This window comes from Mixophyes fleayi, chromosome 6 (genome assembly GCF_038048845.1).
Source record: "Mixophyes fleayi isolate aMixFle1 chromosome 6, aMixFle1.hap1, whole genome shotgun sequence".
In the NCBI taxonomy this organism is placed as follows: domain Eukaryota; kingdom Metazoa; phylum Chordata; class Amphibia; order Anura; family Limnodynastidae; genus Mixophyes; species Mixophyes fleayi.
In genome coordinates, this window is record NC_134407.1 from 82,746,408 (window position 1) to 82,772,773 (window position 26,366).

General features: G+C 41.9%; 1 protein-coding gene across 1 annotated transcript in view; it reads right to left on the reverse strand.

Annotated features, from left to right (window-relative positions):
- The window catches only part of COX10 (cytochrome c oxidase assembly factor heme A:farnesyltransferase COX10), a 111,383-nt gene extending 109,630 nt beyond the window's left edge, over positions 1-1,753 (reverse strand). Inside the window, exon 1 of the mRNA XM_075216971.1 lies at positions 1,662-1,753. Within this exon, the coding sequence (XP_075073072.1) occupies positions 1,662-1,668 (7 nt within the window). The 5' untranslated portion in view covers positions 1,669-1,753. The remainder of the gene's footprint in view (positions 1-1,661) is intronic.
- Between the last annotated feature and the right edge of the window lie 24,613 nt (positions 1,754-26,366).

Here is a 26,366-nt window from a genome sequence, read left to right on the forward strand (position 1 = left end):
AAGCCCTGAAGACTTCCTTAATTCCCTGGTATCTGAAATACATGTTTATTTCAAGTTCATAGTTAACACACAAATATGATCTGGACCAAAAAAGTTGTTCTAAATTCTCAGGATCTAGTGGGAGTTTCATCCATAGACTTTGTGACTAAAAGGTTAACAAGAAAGTTAGGACTCATTGTTCAAGTTTTCAGAATTAAGAACAAGAGCAGTGATTACAGTCTCCATAAAATGGAACTTCACCCTCAGATTAAGAGTGCCATGAAAATAAACAAGGATGAAGCTGACATTAACCTTCCTTAGTGACTAAAAAAGAGTTGTGATCCCTTAACTTTAACAGGTGTTCCTTTGTCCACAAATTAAATCCATTTCTGATGAACATTCTATTCCCAGACCAGTGCTATCTGCATATATTAAAAGCTCATACCTTATATTGTGTGTTGATCAAAAAAGAAATGGAAATAATTGACTAACAAAATGTTGTAGAGGTAGATATTCTCTTATCTAATAATATGTGAAGGCAGATCATCTCATTCAGGCATGCTTGTACATATTCACCGACAATCCTCTCCAACCAAAATGAATTGGGCTAAAATTATTTTATTTTTATTATTTATTTTTTTTGGGGGGGGAGGGGAGAAAAGGGTGATGCTCCTGCTTAATAGGCCCCACTGCTTTTAAACGGTCTGTCCAATGTCTGAAGGGAGGGAAGTCCAGATCATCATGCAGATTCCTGTGTACACACAATACACATTTTGCAAGAATTACCTTCAGACCTGTGCTCTTCTTCTGTCATAGCCATCAGCTGAAAAGATTGTGACTCAGCACACTCCATAGTGATCTATGGACACTGCCGGTCATGAGTGCATATACACTGCAAGATTGGAATAATATCATTCCATCACTGAGAAAGATTTTTAGTCAGGTTTAAAAATGAAATCAAACGATGAGCTGTACTTTGGAAGGATAATCACTCATAGTTGGAGCATACACACTATTGCAATATTGGGCCAAATGGTCATTTACAGGGCGATTGGCCCGATAATCGGCTGGAAAAACGTGAGTTGTTTACCCAGCCTTACATTCCATGTGAGTGAATGTTCCAAGTTATCATTCTGATAATTGAACAGCTTGTAAATAAAAGAAAAAGTCACCAACACAGCAAGTCCCTGCTTATGAGAATGCTGCCTATCAATTCACTAGGAACTAATAATATCAGTGAGGTATAGTGCCTTATGCCTCAGTGATTTGATAGGCTGAATATTGGTTGAGTCCACAAAAAGGCTGCCTCCTCTGTATATGGGTGATGAATGCACTTTCAGCTATAGTGTCCTTCAAATCAGATATGTACTAAACACGCTACAGATTAACAAGAACAACTATAGATGTCTCTGGACCCAACATGTGTATGTTAACTTGTAATACTGAAAACAGGACTGCTACGACCACTGTATTATAAACCCCAGACACTGAAGCGCAAGAACCACAATTGACATTGCCACTACCTATATAATGACATAACCTTAGGACCACACTGTCCTATCATGAATGCAGCTGACGCTGTAACACTTTACTGCCAGCTACATCTATGCCCTAACACCGGCAACAACTAACTCCAAACAATGCAGAAGGCAAATGAGCCTAGAAACACACAACCCAAATACCTCTCATTCTGTGCCCGCTGTGCCCTCTCACTTCATGTGCGCCGCCATCTTGCCCGTGACGTCACGCCAGCGCTTCCGACAGACGCACTTCCGCCCGAGTGAGCCAGGTTACTAGAGGTTATGTCTGTATTGTTATTATTACATGAGATGAGCAGAGAACGTGTGACCCATGGAACTATAAGTCCCAGCATGATATAAATGTAGTTCACCTACAGCTGGGAAACAACAGGTTATATACAGGTGATGTAGAGTCTGTGTAATGGAGTTGGTAGGCAAGTAGACGCAACATCTGCTGTGTGGGCATGATGGGACTTCTAGTGCCCCAGCAGCGGATAACCACAGAATGCTTACCAGTGATGTAGGATAATGATAAGGTTACGAGATAAGCCTTGTAGAAAGGACAATATGTCGTTTTTGCATGCAGATCTGCAACATGTATGTAAATTATGCAGCATGTGTAATTCATATGTGTCTGAATTACTGTACATGGCCAATCTGGAAACCCTGGTTTAATGCAATGAAGAAGCAGGCTGCCCATATATCATCTATAGTAGAGGGCATTTTTATCCTCTGATGAAATCAGAAATTTTGATACTCCAATTATTTTCAGCATAGATGCCAAGGGTTAAAGTAAGAAAATGGGTATGTTTTATTATGTAGTTTTATGATACAATCACCATATTGTAAACTGTCACAGGCAGGGTCCTCTAACACTTGTTTTCCTACCCCACCCCTGTATACCTGCCCACTTCTCTGTCACCTGTCTGGTCTCTGTGTCTCCTCCTACTGCATCTCATGCTCTGTATTTTGTGTCTATATTCCTGCACACAGACTTGCCCCTTTCCCCTGCTCTGTACTATTGAATTTGTTGATGTTTTGTTCTACTCCCTCTTTGCAATTGTTATAAATATTAAAAACATGGGATTTAGTGTGTCAGGTCTGCTGTAGTCTGCAATAAGTTATTTGGCTTCACTTTGTTACTTTGCAGAATAATGCAGCTTCAATTATAGTATTACAATAAAGAAACATTGTGGCTATATGCATTGCATATGTCAGTGATGAGCAACTTGAGATAGCGGGAGGTCCTGATATGCTTTCAAAGGGGTTGCACGCAGGAAGGAGCGAGAGCACAGTGTACCCCTTTCTATTCATCCGGGTATGTTGTGTGACCTCCATACACTATGCAGAAGTCGGCGACCCCTCCATTCTGTCTCATTCTCTTCTTATTTAGCAGAGAATAAAATTGGAAGCAGACGGCTAGGTGGTCACAGGTGAAGGCACTGCGGGCGGCCCGTTGCCCACCACTGGCCTATATAAAGCAATAATACTTACGGATTCTGCCAATTTCTTTACAAAAATATTGTCACATACTAATCACTATCTGTTTAAAATATGTTTATTTATGTTTTCATTAAGTATTAATGCTGATCACTATTTTATTTAAACTATTTCAAGCAGTCACTCTGTCACAGAGAAATCTGGATTTGATTGTGCTTAAGTTTAACCATGTTCATATAGTAACATACATTTTATCTGGATCTGAATGGCGTTCTGTCAGCTCATTTTTTAAAAAAACATTTCACTCTTTCAAATCTGTGTTTTTACATATAACAATCATCTTGTTCTTAGACATATAGCAATCATCTATGATATATAGCAATTATCTATGACATATCTAAAACTGCTCGTACTGTGTATGTACCAGTGTATTTATCTCATCAAAACTCCTCCCATCAATCCTTGTAAACTTCTGTTCTTACTCAAATACTGTCATCCTGCTTCGCAAACACAAGCTTTGGCTGAAATCTAGACTTATCTGTGCAAATCAAGGTGCATAACACCACCAAACAGGATTTTTCTGCAGTCTGTTAGCTATTTTGTGCATCAAGCATGTGGCCCTCTGACTAGTTTCTGATCTTGCATACACCTCTACTATTTTGCAATACTATATGCTGCCCTGGGATGTTTGTAACAGCTACATACTACTCTAGTATATAATACACTGTGATGTGGAATCTTTGATCAGTATATACTGATCTGAGATACCATATGATTTGAGATCAGTATGTTGGAGTATAGATGTTCAAACATTTAAGTTTTTAGTCATGTAAATTATAACTCCCCAATTGGAGACAGTTGGCAAAATCACGGTATAACCATCATGAACAACTTAAAAATAAATAGAATATATTTCCATTTATATATTTTAATATATTTTATTTTCATACCCATGAAAATATTTTCATTATTAAAACCAAAATATTCTACAATTAAAATAAGTGAGTATTTAGTGGGCAAGTATCATAAACTATACTAGAAAGTCTTAGATAAATGAAGTTTTTTGCACTAGACCTACATGCCACCTATGATGTAATGTTGTAATCTATAACATAAAGATATGTACCCGACTTCAATAGTAGTATTCCAGAGTGGAAAATGTATTTGTGGTATACACAAATCTGAGATACCATATGCCTTGGAGTTGTGTTGAGCTGTGCTGTACAGATTCATGATGCATCCAGTGATCCCATTTACTTCAGATAGCTGCATAATTGTCTGTAGCGTGATGGTTTCTGTTAATAAATCCTGTTCTCCAGTTTCTATGTACTAAAATGTTTTGTTGACTCTAGTATAGATAGATGCACAATAAACAACAAAGGAACATAACAAAGCATCGGTCCAGCCTCTGGATATCTTCGCTTCTCATGAGGAAAATGCATTGCACAGTAGCAATTAAATGTAATTAATCCATATGCATTCATTTTGCATTATAATTTAGGGCATCATTTTCCCAAACACTCCGACCCTTTCCTCCTGCCCCTGGCTGAGTGATATAACAATGAAATGACACTGCTTACTATTTGCATAGTTCAGCCATCAAATGGCTAATGTTCACCATAGGTAACACATTCGTCTTTTTAATGCAAATTTTAATTTAAGGGAAAATGTAAAGAATCTGGCACATCTCATTAAATCGATAGATGATGTTACGAGTCATTAAACGTGCTGTTTTCTTGCGTCAAGGGATTTGCAGTGGGAACTAGTGGAGAAAAAACTCAGTTTCTAATTGAATCTGCTTGACTTGCCAAGAGTACAAAATACAGCAATACGAGACCAGACCCACAGACAGATAACACTTGATATAATAATAACAAAATGTAGTGTGTTTCTTATTTTGAAGACATTTATTTAAAGAATTGTTTTGTCATAACATAGCTATTCAGGCTTGCAACAGACGTCAAGTTCACTGTTCTGTTTTATGTCGTTGGAAAACAAGCTTTGACTTTATTTTATAAAGTAGTTTTACAAAAAAAAAAAAATGTTTTACAATCAGTACATAGTATGGACTAGAAGCCTGGACTAATTTCAGAATTAACCTCTATGCTGCTACACAAAGCCCTCTAACACAGTTATATTTCAAGCACGTTGGCACATACTGTCATTGTGTGCCTGTTAGACAAAATCTGGTGTGCTTCAACGGCCGCAGTGACATCATTTGCATATAGTAACGGAGATGCACTAGGACTAAGATTAGTAAATGACCCTGTCTAAATGTTGTCACTCTCCTACAAATCCTATAAATAATTGTTTTTCCTCAATCCAATAAGAGAAAACCTAATGATGCATATTAGTGGTTAGCACTTCTGCCTCACAGCACTGGGGTCATGAGTTAAATTCCCAACCATGGCCTTATCTGTGTGGAGTTTGTATGTTCTCCCTGTGTTTGCGTGGGTTTCCTTCGGGTGCTCCGGTTTCCTCCCACACTCCAAAAATATACTGGTAGGTTAATTGGCTGCTATCAAAAAATTTACCCTAGTCTCTCCCTGTCTGTCTGTCTCCCTCTCTGTCTGTCTGTGTGTGTGGCTATATTAGGAAATTTAGACTGTAAGCTCCAATGGGGCAGGGACTGATGTGAATGAGTTCTCTGTACAGCGCTGCGGAATTAGTGGCGTTATATAAATAAATGATGATGATGATGATCATTGGAAATTCTGTCCATTCATTTTTATTTTCTGATACTTATTAGTTAATATTTATTGAATGTATTTAAAATATAAAAAAGTACATGCTAATCAAATTCAGTGAACACAACTAGATGTGAAATGTAGAGTTCTAAGGTGCTTGAAGACCGTATCAAGCATGAAGGATTTAGATGCACTGTCTCGGCAGCAAATTGTGTCTAGAAATGACTTTAAAATGTTAGCAACAGGCGTAGCTAGACATTTGTGGCCCCATTTAAAAAATTTGCAAGGACTCCCATCATGTACCTGAAGCAGACAACTTCATACCTCCTCTTACTGAAGCTCCCTCAGCTTCTCAGTCCCTGGCTTCAGTTGTAGTAATAACTAGGATGCAGTCTACATTGTTAGCTAATCACAGACTTCCTTTTGAAGGCAGAACCACACTGAGATGCATTTACGCCTGTCAGTAGCTGTATCATTGCCGGAGGGCAGGTGCAAATACGCACTGATGATGGTCGCCAGCACTATCTACCGTTTCCGGCTGGCAGATTGAAGATTCCCTTCTGAATCTGATAGATTCAATTTTTGCTACTTTCATTCGTGCACGAGAAAGGATATTAAGCCTACTGTGTTATAGAGGGATTTTTATTAGTTTAAATCAAACCTGATATTGAATGGATTTTTCACTATCAAAACAAGTGTTACAAAACTTTTCTTGTTTATGAGAGGGTTGAGTGTTAGTGGATCTCAGTGTAAGTACTCCTGACGTAAACCTGGCACATATGCAACTGGTGTAGAGCTGCATTCATCTTTAAGCATACAGGTGTAAATGTTTTTACGTGTGAATTTTTTTAACTAATTTTTTGTACATATTTGTCCAACTCAGCATAAATTCTGCTGTATTCGATTAGCTGCAATGACATACAGATTTAAATTATGAACACCTAGCGTGTCACCCACCCTTTCATATGTTTGTGGTGAACCCACATTCTATGTTCATATCTCTGTCTCCGGTAAGTCCCAAGATATTTTAGCTCATGTGGTTGCCAATGGAAATTGTAGTTCAAAGCTACAGCGGCCTTCATCTGCGCTGGTAGGTTAAGGTCCGGAACAACGTTTTTTTTCCACAGCTAAATTCAAAAATTTCTCGCAATATATTTGGTAAAGACATTCGGGGTCATAGCATGAGCAGAATGTTGTCTGGGTAAAGCACTATTCTTTGACATTGGAAGTATTTAGACTAGTTCTGATTTTATATGCAAACAAATGCATTATTTATATATATCATTAGCAATATTTTTTTTATATAGTGCCAGCAAATTCCGTAGCACTTTACAATTGGGAACAATAATAAAACAATAAGTAATTAAACCATACTGGATGATACATATAGACAGAGAGGTAAGAGGGCCCTGCTCGAAAGCTTATAATCTATAGGACTGTTAGGATCCCCTCCAGCCGGCACAACACAACCCGGAATCTACTCCGCCAGTCAGGTGTTCACTGGAGCCCCTGATGGTGGGGACAGACTGGGCCGCAGACTGACGGAGGGTCGTGAAGTGCGTACCAGCTGGGGAGAACCCAGGCCAGAGGAGTCAGGTCCACGCAGAGGTCAAGGGCCGGCAGCAGACAACGGTATCGATGAACAAGCTGAGGTCAGGGGTCACAGGCAAATATCAGAACGGGTAAACAGGCCAAAGATCAGGGGTCACAGGAAACACGAGCAAGGTCCAAATCAAAGCCAAGGGTCATACACGGGGAGTCAAATAGAGGTATCAGGATACAGGACAGGAACTAGCAGGTCAGCAGACTGGAACACAGAAGCTATAACCGGCAATGAGGTGGCAGACCTCATTGCCTTAAATACTTGAGACAGCCAATCAGGGCCTGGCTCAGATAGAAACCAGCCCCCTAACTTCATTAACCCGCAGGCTAGTAATTCTGTAGAGCGCATGCGCCCGGCTTCTCAATGCCGGGACGCAGCGCTGGAGTGTCTAGTCGTTGCCCCGGCAACAGCCGGAACATGAGAGGAAGTGACGTCCCGGTCGCCATAGCGACAGCCGGGACGCAGGTGAGTGAGTCGCGGCGGCTGGGCACCGCCGCGGCTCGTAACAGTACCCCCCCCTTGAGGAGGGGTCGAGGGACCCCGACATCCAGGTTTTCTTGGGAACCTCCTGAAGAATTCCTTCAATTGTTTAGGAGCATGGAGTTGTCTTCGCGGAACCCAAGATCGCTCTTCTACTCCGCGGTTCCTCCACTGCACCAGGAAGTGCACCTGTCCTTGCACTTTTTTGGAATCTAAAATCCTTTGAACCACATATCTTAGTGGCTTACTCGAACTTCCCCCAGGTACAGTTGAGGATTGACTAGGATACAATACCAGCTTCAACAATGAGCAATGAAATGTGTTCGGAATTTTTAGTGAACTAGAAATCTTCAATCTAAAAGCTACCGGATTGATCTGTTTGGTAATCATGAACGGCCCAATAAATTTAGGCCCTAGTTTTTTACAAGGCTGGCTGAGCCTAAGATTTCTAGTTGATAGCCATACTTTCTGGCCCACTTTGAATGGGCAGGTGGTACGGTGGCGATCCGAAAAAATTTTGGCCGATAATGAGGATTTTTTCAAGGAGGACTGAACCTTCCCCCAAATTACTTTCAGATCAGCAGCTGTGGAATGAATCTCCGGAATACCAGCAGATTTGAGAGAGTACAGAGAATTAGACCTGGGATGGAAACCGAAGTTACAGTAGAACGGAGAAGTTTGAGTAGATGAGTGAGATGAGTTATTGTAGGCAAACTCTGCCCAAGGCAGCAAAGATGACCAGTTGTCATGGAATTCTGAGGAGTAACATCGGAGGAACTGTTCAAGTGCTTGGTTAACCCTTTCAGTTTGCCCGTTAGACTGAGGGTGGTATGCAGATGACAGACTGATCCGGATTCCGAGAAGGGTGCAGAAGGATTTCCAGAATTATGCTATGAATTGCGAACCACGATCAGAAACAATATCGGAAGGAAGTCCATGGAGCCGGAAAACATGTATGAAGAGGATGGCCAGATCTCGAGCTGTAGGAAGCCTGGTTAATGGGATGAAATGTGCCATTTTACTGAACCGGTCCACCACAACCCAAATAGTATTATGTCCTGCAGAAGGTGGCAAATCAACAATAAAATCCATGGACAAATGTGTCCAAGGTTTTGCAGGAATGGGCAATGGAAGCAATTGACCCACCGGGCGAGTCCTGGGGACTTTGTTCCTGGCACAAATTTCACACGAGAGGACATGACTCTTGACGTCAGCGGACAAGGATGGCCACCAGACCGTACGGGAAAGGATCTCCAGCGTCTTATAAACTCCAGGGTGTCCAGCAGACCTACTATTATGCGCCTCTGCAAGAACCGCCTTCCTTAGATGGACTGGAACAAAAAGACGTTGTTCCGGAGTAGTATCCGGGGCTAATTTCTGGAATCTCTGAAGCGTGATACTCAGATCTTGGGTTAGTCCAACATGGATTATGGAAGGAGGAATAATAGGCTATAGGTTCGAAACTGGAACGTGGTGTGCCAAGAAACTTCTGGACAGAGCATCTGCCCGGACATTTTTGGAACCCGGTCGATAGGTAATCAGGAAATTGAACCGAGTAAAGAATAACGACCAACGGGCCTGTCTGGGATTTAGACGTTTGGCCGATTGTATATATTGCAAGTTCTTGTGGTCGATAATGACAGAGATCTGATGTGGAGCACCCTCCAGCCAATGTCGCCACTCCTCGAAGGCCCATTTGATTGCCAACAGTTCCCTATTCCCGACATCATAGTTGGCTTCTGCTGAAGAGAACTGGCGGGAGAAATAGGCACACGGGTGTAGACGAGTAGTATGAGGGTCCTTCTGTGATAGTATAGCCCCAGCACCGACGTCAGAGGCGTCGACCTCAAGAACAAATGCTTTAGCTGGATCCGGGTGTCTAAGGACCTGAGCGGAGACAAAGGCTTTTTTCAGGCTTTCGAATGAGGCTACTGCTTGAGGCGACCAATTAGTTGGATCCATTTCTTTACGGGTTAGGGCGACAATGGGAGCCACGATGTCCGCAAAACCTGGAATGAACCTTCTATAATAATTGGAGAAGCCCAGAAACCTCTGCACTGCCTTAAGGTTGTTTGGTTGCACCCAATCTAAAATAGCCTGAACCTTAGTTGGATCCATGGAGAATCCCTCAGAAGAGATTATGTAACCTAAAAAGGATACTTTCTGCACCTCGAACTCACACTTTTCCAGTTTGGCGTAAAGGTGGTTCTCTCGCAGTCTTCGTAGAACTTGTTTAACGTGATTCTGATGTACAGACAGAGATCTGGAATAGATGAGGATATCATCTAAATAGACGACCACGAAACTACCAAGAAAGTCCCGAAGAACCTCATTGATTAAGTCCTGGAATACTGCAGGTGCATTGCTAAGACCGAACGGCATGACCAAGTATTCATAATGGCCAGAGTGCGTATTGAATGCCGTCTTCCACTCGTCTCCCTTCCTGATACGGATGAGGTTATACGCTCCACGAAGATCGATTTTTGAGAAGACAGTAGCACCTCTCAGCTGATCAAATAATACGGAGATGAGCGGAAGGGGGTAGGTATTTTTGATTGTAATAAGATTCAATCCCCGGTAATCAATACAAGGTCTTAGTCCTCCGTCCTTTTTGGATACAAAGAAGCATCCCGCTCCTACGGGAGATTTAGATGGCCTGATGAAGCCCTTCTCCAGATTTTCTTCAATGTATTCCTGCATGGACTTGGTCTCCGGACCAGAGAGAGAGTACAGGCGACCCTTAGGCAACTTGGAACCAGGAATAAGCTCGATGGCACAGTCAAAGTCACGGTGAGGTGGTAAGGTGTCAGCAGCTTTCTTGGAGAACACATCCCAGAACTCATGATATTGTGAGGGAAGCTGCTCTGGAATAGACTGAATTACCCGCAGGGGCAGTGACAAGCAGGACTGTGTACAGTAAGAGCTCCACTGGACAATTTCTCCTTTTACCCAGTCCATGACGGGGTTATGACGGGAAAGCCATGGGTGGCCCAAGATCAAGGGAACTAATGAACAATCGATAAGAAAGAAGGTTATTGACTCTGAATGGAGAGCTCCGATTTTTAATTGTAGTGGCGAGGTCTCCCAGGAAATTTTGCCACCAGGCAGCGGACCTCCATCTAATCCACAGACAGTAATAGCGGACTTGAGTTTTACCATCGGTATTTTAGCAGCGCGGGCGAACCCGATGTCCAGGAAGTTGCCTGCAGCTCCACTGTCAATGAAGGCGGACAGGTCCATTGAACGAGCACTAAACATGAGCTGTGCAGGGATCAATACAGCGTTTTTCGGGGAGACAATCTGCAGACCTAGGTGAACTTTCCCCTCGTTCCCTAGGCATGCTCTTTTCCCGGCTTATTCGGGCAGGAACGGGAGAAGTGGCCTTTTGCGCCGCAATAGAGACATAGGCCCTGTGATCTTCTCTTGTCTCTTTCCTCAGGGGAGAGACGATACGCCCCCAATTGCATGGGTTCCTCACCATCCGTGGGAACAGGAATGAAGCCGGATAGAGGTGATGATGTCTCCTTTTCGATTTTTTGCTCTTTAAATCTCCTGTCGATTTTAATGGAGAGGTGCATCAGATCTTCCAGAGAGGTAGGAGATGGGTACTGCACCAAAGAGTCTTTGACCTGATCCAACAGGCCAAGACGGAACTGACTCCGCAAGGCAGGATCATTCCATCCACTATCAGGTGACCATCTACGGAATTCAGCGCAGTATTCCTCTGCCGAGCGCCGGCCTTGTTTCAAGGCCCGTAGATGAGTTTCAGCGGAGGCAGTACGGTCCGGGTCGTCATATAGTAGACCTAACGCCTCGAAGAAAGCGTCTACTGACTGCATGGCAGGACTGGTCTGCGGCAAGGAAAACGCCCAGGACTGGGGGTCACCCTGTAGAAGGGAAATGATAATCCCGACTCTTTGCTGCTCTGACCCGGAGGAGCGGGATCTCAATCGGAAATAGAGCTTGCAGCTCTCCCTGAAATTCCGAAACAGGGACCTATTTCCGGAGAAGCGATCCGGCAAGTTCATCTTAGGTTCACAGACGGAACTTGGAGTGGGTTGTGACACTTTTGCGGCTTCTTCTTGAACAGACAGACGCTCAGCCAATCCCTGGATCATCTGATATAAGGACTCAACATGGGCTGCTAGGGCTTGTGCCGGAGACGGTGAGGATCCACTTGCATCCATTCCAACCTCGTCTCCGTGAGTGGGCCGGTTATAATGTTAGGATCCCCTCCAGCCGGCACAACACAACCCGGAATCTACTCCGCCAGTCAGGTGTTCACTGGAGCCCCTGATGGTGGGGACAGACTGGGCCGCAGACTGACGGAGGGTCGTGAAGTGCGTACCAGCTGGGGAGAACCCAGGCCAGAGGAGTCAGGTCCACGCAGAGGTCAAGGGCCGGCAGCAGACAACGGTATCGATGAACAAGCTGAGGTCAGGGGTCACAGGCAAATATCAGAACGGGTAAACAGGCCAAAGATCAGGGGTCACAGGAAACACGAGCAAGGTCCAAATCAAAGCCAAGGGTCATACACGGGGAGTCAAATAGAGGTATCAGGATACAGGACAGGAACTAGCAGGTCAGCAGACTGGAACACAGAAGCTATAACCGGCAATGAGGTGGCAGACCTCATTGCCTTAAATACTTGAGACAGCCAATCAGGGCCTGGCTCAGATAGAAACCAGCCCCCTAACTTCATTAACCCGCAGGCTAGTAATTCTGTAGAGCGCATGCGCCCGGCTTCTCAATGCCGGGACGCAGCGCTGGAGCGTCTAGTCGTTGCCCCGGCAACAGCCGGGACATGAGAGGAAGTGACGTCCCGGTCGCCATAGCGACGGCCGGGACGCAGGTGAGTGAGTCGCGGCGGCTGGGCACCGCCGCGGCTCGTAGCAAGGACAATGGGAGTTTGAAACACAAGGGCACATGCTACATCATATTGCACACTGGTCCAGCTAGAATGCAAAGGTAAAAAGTATTGAGTGGGCTGTGTGATCAGTCACACAACAGTGTTGGTCAAAGGGTTGTTGTCTTGTGTTAGCTGTGTAGAGGGTGATAATAGAATAGCCTAGGGAGATTAAGATGCTGGTCGAGGAACATCATAAGCTTGCCTGAAGAGGTGGGTTTTCAGAGAACACTTGAAGGTTTGAAGACTAGAGGAAAGTCTTATTGTGCGAGGGAGAGAATTCCACAAAGTGGGTGCAGCCCGAAAAAAAGCTCTGTAACTGGGAATGAGAGGATGTGATGAGAGTGTAAGAGAGACGCAGATCTTGTGTAGATATATGTATTTATTGATGTGTGTGTGTATATATATATATATATATATTCTAATATAATATAATTTTTCTCAACTAACAAATTTTGCCTTTAATACACTTGCCATTGTAAAAATGCAGGGACAATTGCAGAAACAGCAATTTGGCAAATCTCAGCTTGATGCATTTTACCCTTAATGTTCTATTTTAGAACAGTTATTGGTACAGACATATGCACTCATCATTGTTGCTCCAAGTAAATTATAGTTTTCTAATTTTCTACTGTTTAATGCCAGAAACATATTATTCTGCAATAAAGTTAAGTATCAACATATTTTTAAGTATGAAATTAAATCTTTCAGTGCTGCTAACCAAGTACCAGGTAGAGATGCTCACTTATCGCTAGTAGAGAATATACAATCACAAAGTGATCAGATGTCGCTTTGACCAGACCTTGCATCATCATATCCTGCTAAGTGACCTTTAAAAGTCAAGGCCTCTTTATTAAGGCAGTTATGCATTTTGGATTTAAATTGCATTTTCTAAGATATAAAATTTCATCCTGACTAATACCTACATGGTAATTATCCCAATGCAAAATCATTTTGACATTTCCAGAGAAGTTTTTGCTCACTAAAATTCAGTTTCTATTAATCCAGCATTATAAATTAGATTACAACATTTTATAAGAGGATAAAAAATGTTCTTATCCTTTTTATTATGTGCTATATTTATATAAGCCAATAGCCCGGTGATCATGTGCATATGGTCAATACTACTGTGTATTTTTATGATAATGAAGCCTATTATTTAGATAATAGCCTCACGTACAACATATTGGTTCAACTCACAAAATGGCTGCCTCCACTATGTGTAGATAACAGGTGCTCTTTAAAACCTAGATGGAAAGCATTTCCTTTTGTAATTCCCTAGTCTTGAGTCTGCTAGTGGTGCCGCATTCAGTGAAAACAAGATATTGGTATTGGTGATTGACTCCTCTATGATGTCATATCAGATATAGCACATTATATTGAAGCAGAGGATCCACAGGAGCCTAGTTGGGCTACATCTGTGCATTCCTATCAAATGATCTTCATGTTACTGTAAGTCTGGAATTGAGCTCTATGCAGAACCTAGAGATAGCATAGTCATTGCTCAGAAATTTAGGGAGATGTAAAAATTATACATGGGTGTTCAAAACAGATGGCATCCAGCAGTTCAGGCACGCTCACTGACCATACTGATAAGTCCTGGATCCATTGTGCACACAGGCCATTTGCGAACTTACCTTATTTGATAGTGTAAACCAGGCTTATCTCGCTCTCAATGCCTCCCCCTGCTTTGCACAGCCCTTATTGTTATTATATTATTATACCTATCATTCCTTTATTTATTTGGTGATTGTCTATTATGTTTTATTTTAACATAATATAATTCATATGTTAAAAAAGTATTCAATTTGTTTATCAAAAGTGATTCATTATGGAACGTAAATGCCGTTACATGCCATATGAACACCTAGTGCTCCCCCACCCTTTCATAGGTTTGTGGTGAACCCACATTCTATGTTCATATCTCCGTCTCAGGTAAGTCCCAAGATATTTTAGCTCATGTGGTTGCCAATGAAAATTGTAGTTCAAAGCTACAGCGGCCTTCATCTGCGCTGGTAGGTTAAGGTCCGGAACAACGTTTTTTTCCAAAGCTAAATTCAAAAATTTCTCACAATATATTTGGTAAAGACATTCGGGGTCATAGCATGAGCAGAACGTTGTCTGGTTAAAGCACTATTCTTTGACATTGGAAGTATCTAGACTAGTTCTGACTTTATATACAAACAAATGCATTATTTTTATATATATATATATATATATATATATATATATATATATATATTTTCATCAATATTTTTTATATATAGCGGCAGCAAATTCCGTAGCGCTTTACAATTGGGAACAAACAGTAATTAAACAATACTGGATAATACATACAGAGAGGTAAGAGGGCCCTGCTCGCAAGCTTATAATCTATGGGACAATGGGAGTTTGAAACACAAGCGTACGTGCTACATCATATTGCACATTGGTCCAGCAAGAATGCAAAGGTGAAAAGTATTGAGTGGGCTGTGTGATTAGTCACACATCATTGTTGGTCAAAGGGTTGTTGTCTTGTGTTAGCTTTCTAGAGGGTGATAATAGAATAACCTAGGGAGATTAAGATGCTGGTTGAGGAATATCATAAGCTTGCCTGAAGAGGTGGGTTTTCAGAGAACTTTTGAAGACTAGAGGAAAGTCTTATTGTGCGAGGGAGAGAATTCCACAAAGTGGGTGCAGCCCCAAAAAAAGCTCTGTAACTGGGAATGAGAGGGTGTGATGACAGTGTAAGAGTCTCTGCGTAGATATATATATTTAATGATGCATATATATATATATATTGTGAAAATCTTCTGCGAATGCACAGAACCTGGACTATACCCCAGTAAATGCAGAAACATCCGATTCATCTTCCAGCGCAAAGGACCCTTACAACAGCCTACAATTTCAGGGGCAGAACGGGGAGGGGACTAGACATATGTATGTAGTCAATGTATAGTAAGGGCATGCCAAGCTCAAACACACGTAGCAGCATCCAATTCAAGCTTTGTACATCTCTAAGATACGTGTTTTTCTGTCATATCACTTGCACCAGCTACAGGTTAGGTGTAAGTGCCGATTACTTGACGGTCGCATATGTATGCTAAAACATATGTTTGTAATCAGGAACAACTCTCAAAATGCATTTTATGTACAGTAGACATTCATAACATCCTCATAAATGTATTTTGTTGTGGGGGGTGGAAAAAAAATTATTTTTTAATGTGATGTCATTAATGACTTTATTATTAACAGTTGACATTAATTGAATCATTTGTTTTTTTCTATGCATTCTTTTGAGACTTTATATTCCACATATGTATTGGACGTATCTTGCAATATATTGTCTGAGCAGAGCAGACCTAGATCTGTATTCACTAATATACGTATCTTCAATTCCGCTTCTTGTTGAGTACAGATGTGTATATGCTCAATTTTAAAATAAAATGCAGAATCCGTTCGTTTTGCATGTCTTAATGAATGCATTACTTCCAATTTTTATATATGTTTTATATGTACAATAAATGCTTGCAGGAGAAGTGTGTGTGTTCAATTTGTTAATAAAAACAGTATGAATATGGTTTTAGGCTGCTGATCTCTCTTGCACACATTCGCTTCCGTTCTGAGGACATTAATGACAAGATCTGCAAAATAATAATATCCAGTGCTGCTTGAATAATGTTTGGCACTCGAGCCCTGAATATGGTGAGACTACCTTGCCCCCTGTCAGTAACATAGCGTCTAATTAAAGGTTTCCATAGCCTAAGAGGGGCTCTGTTTGCGTACACAGGACCCCTTTTTGTGAGGTTGCAGAGTCTTCTAACACCACAGGGCTTTCAGATGATTTGATGGGATACATTCTGGCACCAAACAGACTCTTAACAGTAAGTTCACTATGAAATGGTATGAAAAATACGCTGACGCTGCCTGGTCTGGTACATGAAGCAACTCTCTGTGTACAGGGGAGAATGTTTATATTCAGTTGCTGTTGCATCCAGCCAAGCAAAAGCTTATTCTCGGAGACATCTAGAAAGGGGGTAACGTGACGGCAGATAAGGTGCTCTGTGCCCACCCAGTCTGCTGTGAAGCCTTAGTTGATCTCCAACTGATGGCTATACCATGCATCTACTATATTATCAGTGCTGCAGATTGTCATTTTCAGTTTTTATGTTTCTGATATACAATCGACCAAGCCTACATTAATTTGGACTTCTGATAAGATAGTTATTGTTTTGTTAACAAGTAGTTAGAAAATAATTGATATGGGAGGTAAATGGTTGGACAGAATGTAATCTGAACTATATAATCATTCAGGGTTATCATCATCATTTATTTATATAGCGCCACTAATTCTGCAGCGCTGTACAGAGAACTCATTCACATCAGTCCCTGCCCCATTGGAGCTTACAGTCTAAATTCCCTAATATAGACACACACACACAGACAGAGAGGGAGAGACTAGGGTCAATTTTTTTTTTTTTTATAGCAGCCAATTAACCTACCAGTATGTTTTTGGAGTGTGGGAGGAAACCGGAGCACCTGGAGGAAACCCACGCAAACACAGGGAGAACATACAAACTCCACACAGATAAGGCCATGGTCGGGAATCGAACTCATGACCCCAGTGCTGTGCTGCCCTAGGGTAATATAAACAGTAAGAGAGAGATCTCATACAACATAAATTAACACTTTGCAGCCACAGGTCTCCATGACAGAAATCCGGATGCCTGGCAATGGCAGAGAGCATCCACTGCGAAGGACAGATAGGATAGGGGGACAGTAAGTAACAAGACCCTTAGCAAACTGTGGCACCCTGCCTTGATCTGCATACTGAGTTCTCCAATATAGACTACTGATTTGCTCATGGGTGCCAAGTATGCAGATACTGTGTGGTCTGCATCAATAGTGGAGGATGCTAATTGAACCCTGTGCTAATACTAACTTTATGAACTGTCCAAAAAACAGCGGTGGGTGCTAATCCATGTTGGATTAGATGAGATTCTGAGCAAGGGAAATGCTTTCATGACACGCAGGCTCACTGTTCCAACTCCCATGAGACTAGGGGGTGGATACCTTCTAGTTCACAGCGAGCTCAGTGCTCCAGACGGTCACCCCTTGCGCCCTTAGATTACCTTCCGCCACTTGCACTTAGTCCTCACTGACCGTTTACATAGCAAAGCACTAAAGTATCATGGTGCTGCAGATTGACTTCACAGCAATGCTTCCTTATATCTCTGGTCTATGGCTGCAGCTGAAATGCCACCAGCTGTCACCCATCTAAATGTAACACTGTGTTCGCAATGGTCTTCTCCAAGCCTGTTCACTAAAAGCTTCCCTACCACAGACTAACTGAAACATTCCTGCTGATTTGAGTTTACTCTATCCCAGAGACATGGTTCAGGTGAAGGGAGAAAAATTATACTGTCCGCCTCACAAGCAATATTATGCTGCTGGCAGAGCAATGCTTCTCCAATCGCTATGCTGCTCTTCTAAGCAGGCGCCTGGATCAGCATATGCGCAGTGAAGCTTTATTTGAACTATCAGTAACTGGAAGCCCAAATGGGTCTTCACTGCACATGCCCAGGCTACATCGCATGCTCAAAGAGCAGTGCAGTGGCCTATAGAGGGTTATGGAGGGATGAAAAGCATTATTTCTGAGGTAAAGCTTTGTGAAAAATAACTAAAACAAGTCAAAATGAGCATAGTTTTATAGGTTTGGTTTTTTTTTTACTAATAATTTACTCATATGTTTATTAATTAAAAATATTGTGCCCTCTACCACTACACAGTTTCAAGTTCTGGCTGATAATTACAATGTTTTTATATTCATTAGATATGTCCATACATATGATTGTATGGGTCTGTTATCGGTGTTTGAAGTGGAAATTAAGAAGTGACTGTATGGACAATGTAATGGGAATGTAAGTAAATTGTTTAGTGTTACAATGTAGGCAGTAGAAGAAGTGGCGGTATGGCATATTATCATATATCAACCCACTTCCACCACTGACTGTTATTCTGTGTGACCTTTGACCCGTAATGTAATAATCTGGTAATCTGTATTACTAGGTAGGGTGGAAACAATCACCCTACGCAGCGTTACCCTCAGCGGAACCCTGTGGGGCTGCTCTATCAAGCTGTTTTCCCTGAGTTCTGTTGCTCATCTCACAGCCCTGGCCTCAAGTCAGGGTTTGTGTGAAGCTGTGTGCTGCAGATTGCGCTTCATATTGGCCCTCTCGCACACAACAAACTCTGTAACCATTTTAAATTGTGTGTTAAAACATTTGCAAGATTTACAATACAAAAATGGAGGAACCCCAGTATGCAGCTCCCAAGGTTCAATGAGTGGAAGGCGTTTCAAAATGTATCAACTAACTGGGAATGCTACTTTAAGCATAAACATAATTCAACTTGTTGACATTCTTTTGAAGCTATTGCCAATACTAAAACCTGTATCATTATTTCCCTGCTTGTGGAACACTTTACAATTTTATCTTGTAAGCAGTGTTGCATGATGGCTACCTTATGCCCAAGTAAATAAAGGCCTGTTTAATAACAGTAAGCAAATAGAAGATGTGCTGTAACTCATAGCGACCAATCCTGTTGATCAGCTTTCAACACATCAGAGGTGGTAAAAAAAAAAAAAGTCCCCGGGGAACTCCCTACTAAATATGCCTCCTCCATGTGTTTGTGCCAATTAAATACTCTTGTTTCCTCAGCATCATCAGCTATTTATATAGCGCCACTAATTCCACAGCGCTGTACATAGGAGCTGACTCACATCAATCCCTGCCCCATATGAGCTTACAGTTCAAATTCATACACTCACATGCAGACAGAGAGAGACTAAGGTCAATTTGATAGCAGCCAATTAACCTACTAGTATGTTTTTGGAGTGTGGGAGGAAACTCACGCAAAAACGGGGAGAACCTACAAACTCCACACAGCTAAGGCCATGGTCGGGAATTGAACTCATGACCCCAGAGCTGTGACTCACAAAACAAAATCTCCAAAAGTAGGTACACACTTATGTCTAATCCTTTCTCAGCAAGGAATACCCCTGACCATCATTGGGAACATTTGAAACAATCCAGTAACAAATTAAAATTTTATAATTTTTGAAATATAGATAGATGGGGAGGATTATTGCAATACCCAAACCCATCGTAACCAATTTGCTTATTATTGAATTATTTTCCAAGGGCAGTTTATAAAATGAATGCTGATATCTGATTGACTGCTATGGCTTACAGTCCCATTGTGCAGGACACTATGTTATTAAATAAGCTCTATTGTGTGCCGACCACATACATAATTTCCTTCATTTCTACAATAGAGTAAAGATATTTATATTATATCGTGTCACTCACTGCCAGAGGGGAAATATCTTGTCACTAGTTAGACAGCTGCCTCAGGACTGACCAATGAGACTTGGTGCCAATGTTATTAATAGGAAAGAAACATTAAAGATATAGGGAGGCCGCTATTTTTTAACAGAGGGTAACCTTACCCTCAAGGGGCTAACTTCGGCAAGGAAGCACTCATAAAAAATATCCATCTGTGCGTAAAGACAAACAAAGCATTAATACAGCAAGCTGGGGCTTACAGCATATTACAGGCAGATTTAATGATAGGACACATCTGTTGGGACTGGGTGTCTTTGCATCAAGGAATGTGATGGGGTTTTAATAAGCTGCAGAGGCCTCAATCAGCAGCCGGGCCAAGCAGCTATGTCATTTAAATGTGAAGTAATTTGTAACCGCGCTGAAATAAACCCTGGATGATTTAGCTAAATCTTGACGTAAGGCAAATTGCAACAGCAGAAATTTAAAATGTTACATTGTAGTATTTCAGGACACATTATACCTATGAGTAGGGTTGCCATGTGTTCTGATATTTCAAGGACAGACCGTTCTATCCACCCAAAATCTTTAACTCACAATAATTAATTTCCCATTATTTAACATCCTAAAAAATCCAAATAAACAGAATAAGTTAGAACAGGTTGCAATAACTGTTTCACCTTATTTAGGACCTGCAATCAAGTATGGTGTGGATTTTATTGCCTGCACAAACTGCAGGTTTCATTGGTGTCCCAGTTTTTCATGTGAAAATGACGGGAGCCGTACCTAATAATCACAAGCATGAAGTCTGTCAGTTCATTAGGAACCCGTAGCATAATTGAGGCATGAGACACTCTGTGCCTCATGCCTCAGTGAGGTCACTGGTTTCTAATGAATTCTTATGCTGCACTCTCCTAAACCTTGGTTCAGTCCATCTGTGTGGGCAATGAGTACACTTTGAACTGATCTGTAGTAGGTTTGGTACAAATGTTGGCACTCGGCTCATCAGAATTCTCAGTCCATTACTTGGGGAATGTTCCTTGTTTAGTCATTAACATGCTGAATTGTCACATATTAATTAACGAGAGGGCCAGCGTGCTTGTGGCTTATTTCTTTTCACATTTTGATGAGAAAGGAAATTGTGCATAAGCTCTTGGTACCTGAAGCTAATTTGCTCCCAACAAGGAGGGAAACACATTAAGTTTACAATCTCATCAAACAGGCATTAGCAATATTGTAAAAAAAAAAAGTTATACATGTGATTAATTGGCAGTCCTTTCTCACAGGGAAAAAAACCCAGAGACATTTATCATAGTCTTTCAGCTGTAAAAACTAGGTAATGTGTCAAAATATACCTCAATATCATCTATGGGTTTTCTCTTCATATCCGGATCAGGTGAGACAATAAGAGATACCTCGTGAATTATTACAACCTGGCATGTACAGGATGATGCCAGAACCCCTTGTTTTCATATGGATAGTTATGATTGAAGATTTTCTCAGATCATTTACAAAATCTTAGGAACTGGATGTAGAATTAAGCAAAATTGTGCTGAAATTTCATTTTGCGGGGGACCATGCTGTTTTGCTGAGGTGCTGAGTTCCGGCTGTACAAGCTTTGCATTACTCTTTGGTTAGACCATTCTGCATAATGACATTAAACACTGTGAGGCTCATGGAGAGTTCGACGCAAATAGCGTTTTTAGTATATAACATGCTTTTTTACTTTCTGCGCATACTTACAAAGCACTAGTTAAGGTTGTGTCCATATGTAGACTGAGTCGTATCTTACATTTGCGGCCCCTTGCAAATGAAGAGGCAGAACAGGAGAAGGAGGGGGCGTGCAAGGGCGTGTTGGAGACTTATGTAGACTGAGACTTTGTGCATGTCAGGAGACGGGTAACTTGCGGGTATAAGTTGTGGAAACTTTTTTGGCACGCAATTTCTGTTTGCGTTTTAGACGTAAGTTTCATCCGAATCTACATGAGGCCCTTTTATAAAGCTAGCATTTCAAGAAATGTATAGTCTACAAATATATTAATGGAGATAACAGTGTCAAGTCATTTTGCTCCATGATGTGTTTAGAGTATAAAAAAGTAAAAGTATGTGTGAGGATACCACCCTTAGCTGGGATGGCAGTTACCCTCTGTGGGATTCAACTCACTCGGGTAGACCAGAATATATCCAAAATAAGACTTTATTACGACAGCACAACACCACAAGACATTCACAAGATATAGGGTAAATGGTAGCATGTATCCTCCAGCACCAGCACTCCAAAATAATATCTCAGTCTCTTTCAGGGTCTTATCCTCCCGCAATATTACCACTACCGATTAGCAAAACCGTTACGGTGTCGTCCAGTCTGGGATACTGGCTCACACAGACCCTGTCCTGGTAGGGATTCCTCCAGCGGCACCACAATGCCTGGCCCAGAGTCCTTTTCGCTGATGTCTTGTACACCAGGATCCTCCAAGCTAGAATAGCTCTCTTGGCATTTTCCTCTCCCTATATTCTTCGCTATATACACAGGAAGTAGGGTCAGATGTCTCAATCCTCCCCCTTACAGCAGGGGTCTCTCAGTGGACACTTTAGCTGTTAGACATACAGTCCGTGTTACCTTGATTATACAATGGAATGGCTTGACTCAATTAGCTTGTTTGGCTGGACACACTACACATGGGGTTACAATATTACATCAGGGAATGACACTGCACACTTACATGAATGGTAATTATATTAGCTAACACTAGCAAAAATGACTTCTGCTGTCCAGTTATTTTCACACTGTATGACAATATTCTTTATATTTCTAATACATACAATATTGCAGGTAATAGCAAGGGCAAAATGTACCTAATAACATGAAATAAAAATACACATAATACACTGATGCTTTGGTGTATATACTTAGACTGGGCCAAGGATTAAAAAGTACATTAAACTGAGAAACGTGTGATGAATAAAAAATTCTCAGTCCAGTAGCACCCCGTTTCCTCACAGTATGCATGGAACAAATATCAGAGGGGCAATTCCATGTGGAAAACTTAAGGCCAAATTCCGCTGATGAAACGTACAAAATTCCGCACTCAAATACAGAATGAGGCAGAATAATTTAGAAAATTTCACTGATCACAACCCAACTGCATTGAAGATACAGTGCTCCCACTTTATATCGACAGCTTAAGACATGGGCCAATAACTGGTTTTATAGAGAGGGTGGTGTTATAAAGAGGGAGACATATAATGGAATAGCAACATTTTAATGAACTTTTATTTAGAGACTACACAGAGGGAATACAGTAAATTAATCTGACAGGGAGCTTTAAAGGTTTTAACCCAAAACAGTCCAGCTTTTTGTGGTGCAGCCCTACTTTTGCAAGTGCATGGCAAGACATATGGGGGTCATGGCCCAGAAAGATCAGAGGCATGCTTACTGAGGGAGAGACGTGCACTAAATTTTATTCGACAACCCTTGGTGGCATAATGCTATTTAATACCTAGTTGTCATCGTCATCATCATTTATTTATATAGCACCACCAATTCTGAAGTGCTATATAGAGACTATTTGTCATTCACATCAGTCCCTGCCCCATTGGAGCTGACAATATAAATTCCTAACATGTACATGCTCATCCAAAGAGATAACCAGGCCCGGCGCTCCCATTAGGCAAGGTTAGGCACTTGCCTAGGGTGCCGGGCTCTGGAGGGCGCCTGGAGAGTGCCACATAATTCTAAAATACTTTAAAACTGTGCGGCGACCGCTGACCATACCTGTCACGGCCGCCGCACAGCATTCAGATGGACGGGGAGTGGGGAAAGAGGCTATTTTGTCACCACCGCCGCCTCTCTGCTCCGTCTCCTCCTCTCCACTTACTAGTGTCAGTGAGTGGAGGGGAGGAGACGGAGCAGAGAGGCGGCGGTGGTGAGACAAGGTAAGGAGAGGAGGGAGGAGGGCGGCGATTTTTGCGGGGGGGGGGGGGCGCCACTTTTTTAAAAATGCCTAGTGCGCCGTGGACCCTAGCACCGACCCTGGAGATAACTAATCTCTTTGGATGAATAAATGGTCCATTTGAATTTATGGATGACATTACATATGTCTGCACCCACTTCCGCTCTTAAGACATGCAAGTACATAAAGGTTTTATATTGTTTTCTGCACAGGACAACCTATGTGATTACATATAAAGGGGATAGGGAAAATATATCCGACTTATGCAGTATTTTTTCTCCGTAATGTGTTCCCATAACTTATTGCAGTACAAGCAGCTACCGTATTTCCCCATGTATAGGACGATCCACTGTATAAGACGCACCTATATAAATTATGTGAAAAAATTGAGGATAAACATTATCCTCAATTTTTTCACAGAGTATTTGTGCAGCTTATACAGAGGAGAGACAACGCTATAGTGAATTCTGACTTACCCTGTCAGATGATTCCTCTGTCTGGTAAAGTCTTCTGTCTTCTCTCTGTCTGATCCTGATGCTGGAAACCCGATTAAGGTCCTCTCTGCGATGTCCAGACGTCCTTTCAGGACCTTGATAATCCTTTCAGGACCTCAACAGGACCTTGTCAAGGTCCTGAAATGACATCCGGACATCGCAGAGAGGACCTTAATCGGGTTTCCAGCATCAGGATCAGACAGAGAGAAGGCTTTACCGGACAAAGGAGTCATCTGACAGGGTAAGTGCTACTACCCCTGTATAAGATGCACCCAGTTATTAGACCCAAAATTTTGGGGGAAAAGGTGCGTCTTATACATGGGGAAATACGGTATTTTGTGGACTGAAGCAATATTCATAAAAATATAGGCTGTAAGTTCCTGTCCTGCAGCCTACTAGTTCCCAGTGAATAGATAAAATGATGAATATTGATACAAAATGCTCCCATAAGGACCACAAATCATCTTAGTTTTGCTTCAGTGCGTTTTGATGGTCCGCCCAGCTCGTAATAGGGTCCACACTTCCTCTCCTTCCTCAAGAGAAGTCTCTGCAATCTGTATGTGCAAGGAAGCAGGAACATCCCTCTGACACCCTTTCTTCATTTGACCCCACAAATGAAGAGGAAATTTCTACGCTCTTCTTATCTTCCTACTCTACCTCCTGTCCTCTTGATCCTATTCCCTCGCAAATTGGTAGATCCCTGTCTTCTGTGCTCATTTCACCTCTAACTCAAATCTGTAATCTCTCACTCTCTACTGGCATCTTTCCATCACTATACAAGCATGCAGTGATTACTCCTATTCTAAAAAAACAAAACTCCGACCCAAACTCTCTCTCAAATTACCGTCCCATCTCTCAGCTCCCTTGCCCCTCCAAGCTTCTAGAGAGACTTGCCTACACTCGCCTCACACGCTTTCTTTCCGCAAACAACCTGTTGGATCCTCTTCAGTCTGGCTTTCGTTCTCAACACTCCACAGAGACTGCGCTGACCAAGGTTGTTAATGATCTGATCACTGCTAAGACTGAACGCCATTACTCTCTCCTAATTCTCCTTGATCTCTCGGCTGCATTTGACACCGTTGACCACTCTCTTCTCATACAAACACTGTAATCCCTAGGTCTTCAAGACACAGTTCTATCCTGGTTCTCATCTTACCTCTCTAATCGCTCTTTCACTGTTAATTTCTCTGGAGCCACCTCTGCTCCGCTTCCCCTATCAGTTGGAGTACCACAAGGCTCGGTGCTAGGTCCTCTGCTGTTCTCTATCTATACCGCTTCTCTTGGAAATCTAATAAGTTCCTTTGGCTTTCAGTATCATCTCTATGCGGATGATACCCAAATCTATCTATCCTCTCCTGATATCTCGACATCTGTGTTGTCCCGTGTAACTGACTGTCTTTCTGCCATTTCATCTTGGATGGCCTCTCGTCAACTCAAACTTAATCTTTCTAAAACAGAGTTAATAATATTCCCACCCGCCAACAAGAGCATACCTGACATTTCTATCTCTGTTGATAACATGACCATAAATCCCACCCCACAAGCTCGCTGCCTAGGTGTAATCCTTGATTCACGCCTATCCTTTGTTCCCCACATTGACTCTATATCTAAATCATGTTACATACATCTAAAGAACATTTCCAGAATCCGCACATATCTCACACAAGACACTGCTAAAACCTTAATTCATGCACTAATCATCTCCCGCATTGACTATTGCAATTCCCTCCTTACTGGTCTTCCCAAAAACAGACTCAAACCCCTAAAATCTATTTTACATGCTTCGGCAAGACTGATTTTCCTTGCAAATAGCTATTCCTCTGTTGAATCACTCTGTATGTCTCTACACTGGCTGCCTGTCTTCTACCGAATCCAATATAAAATACTTTTACTAACCTACAAGGCCATCAACAAAGCTGCACCAACATACATCTCCTCTCTTGTCTCAAAATATCTCCCAACTCGGCAACTCCGTTCTGCAA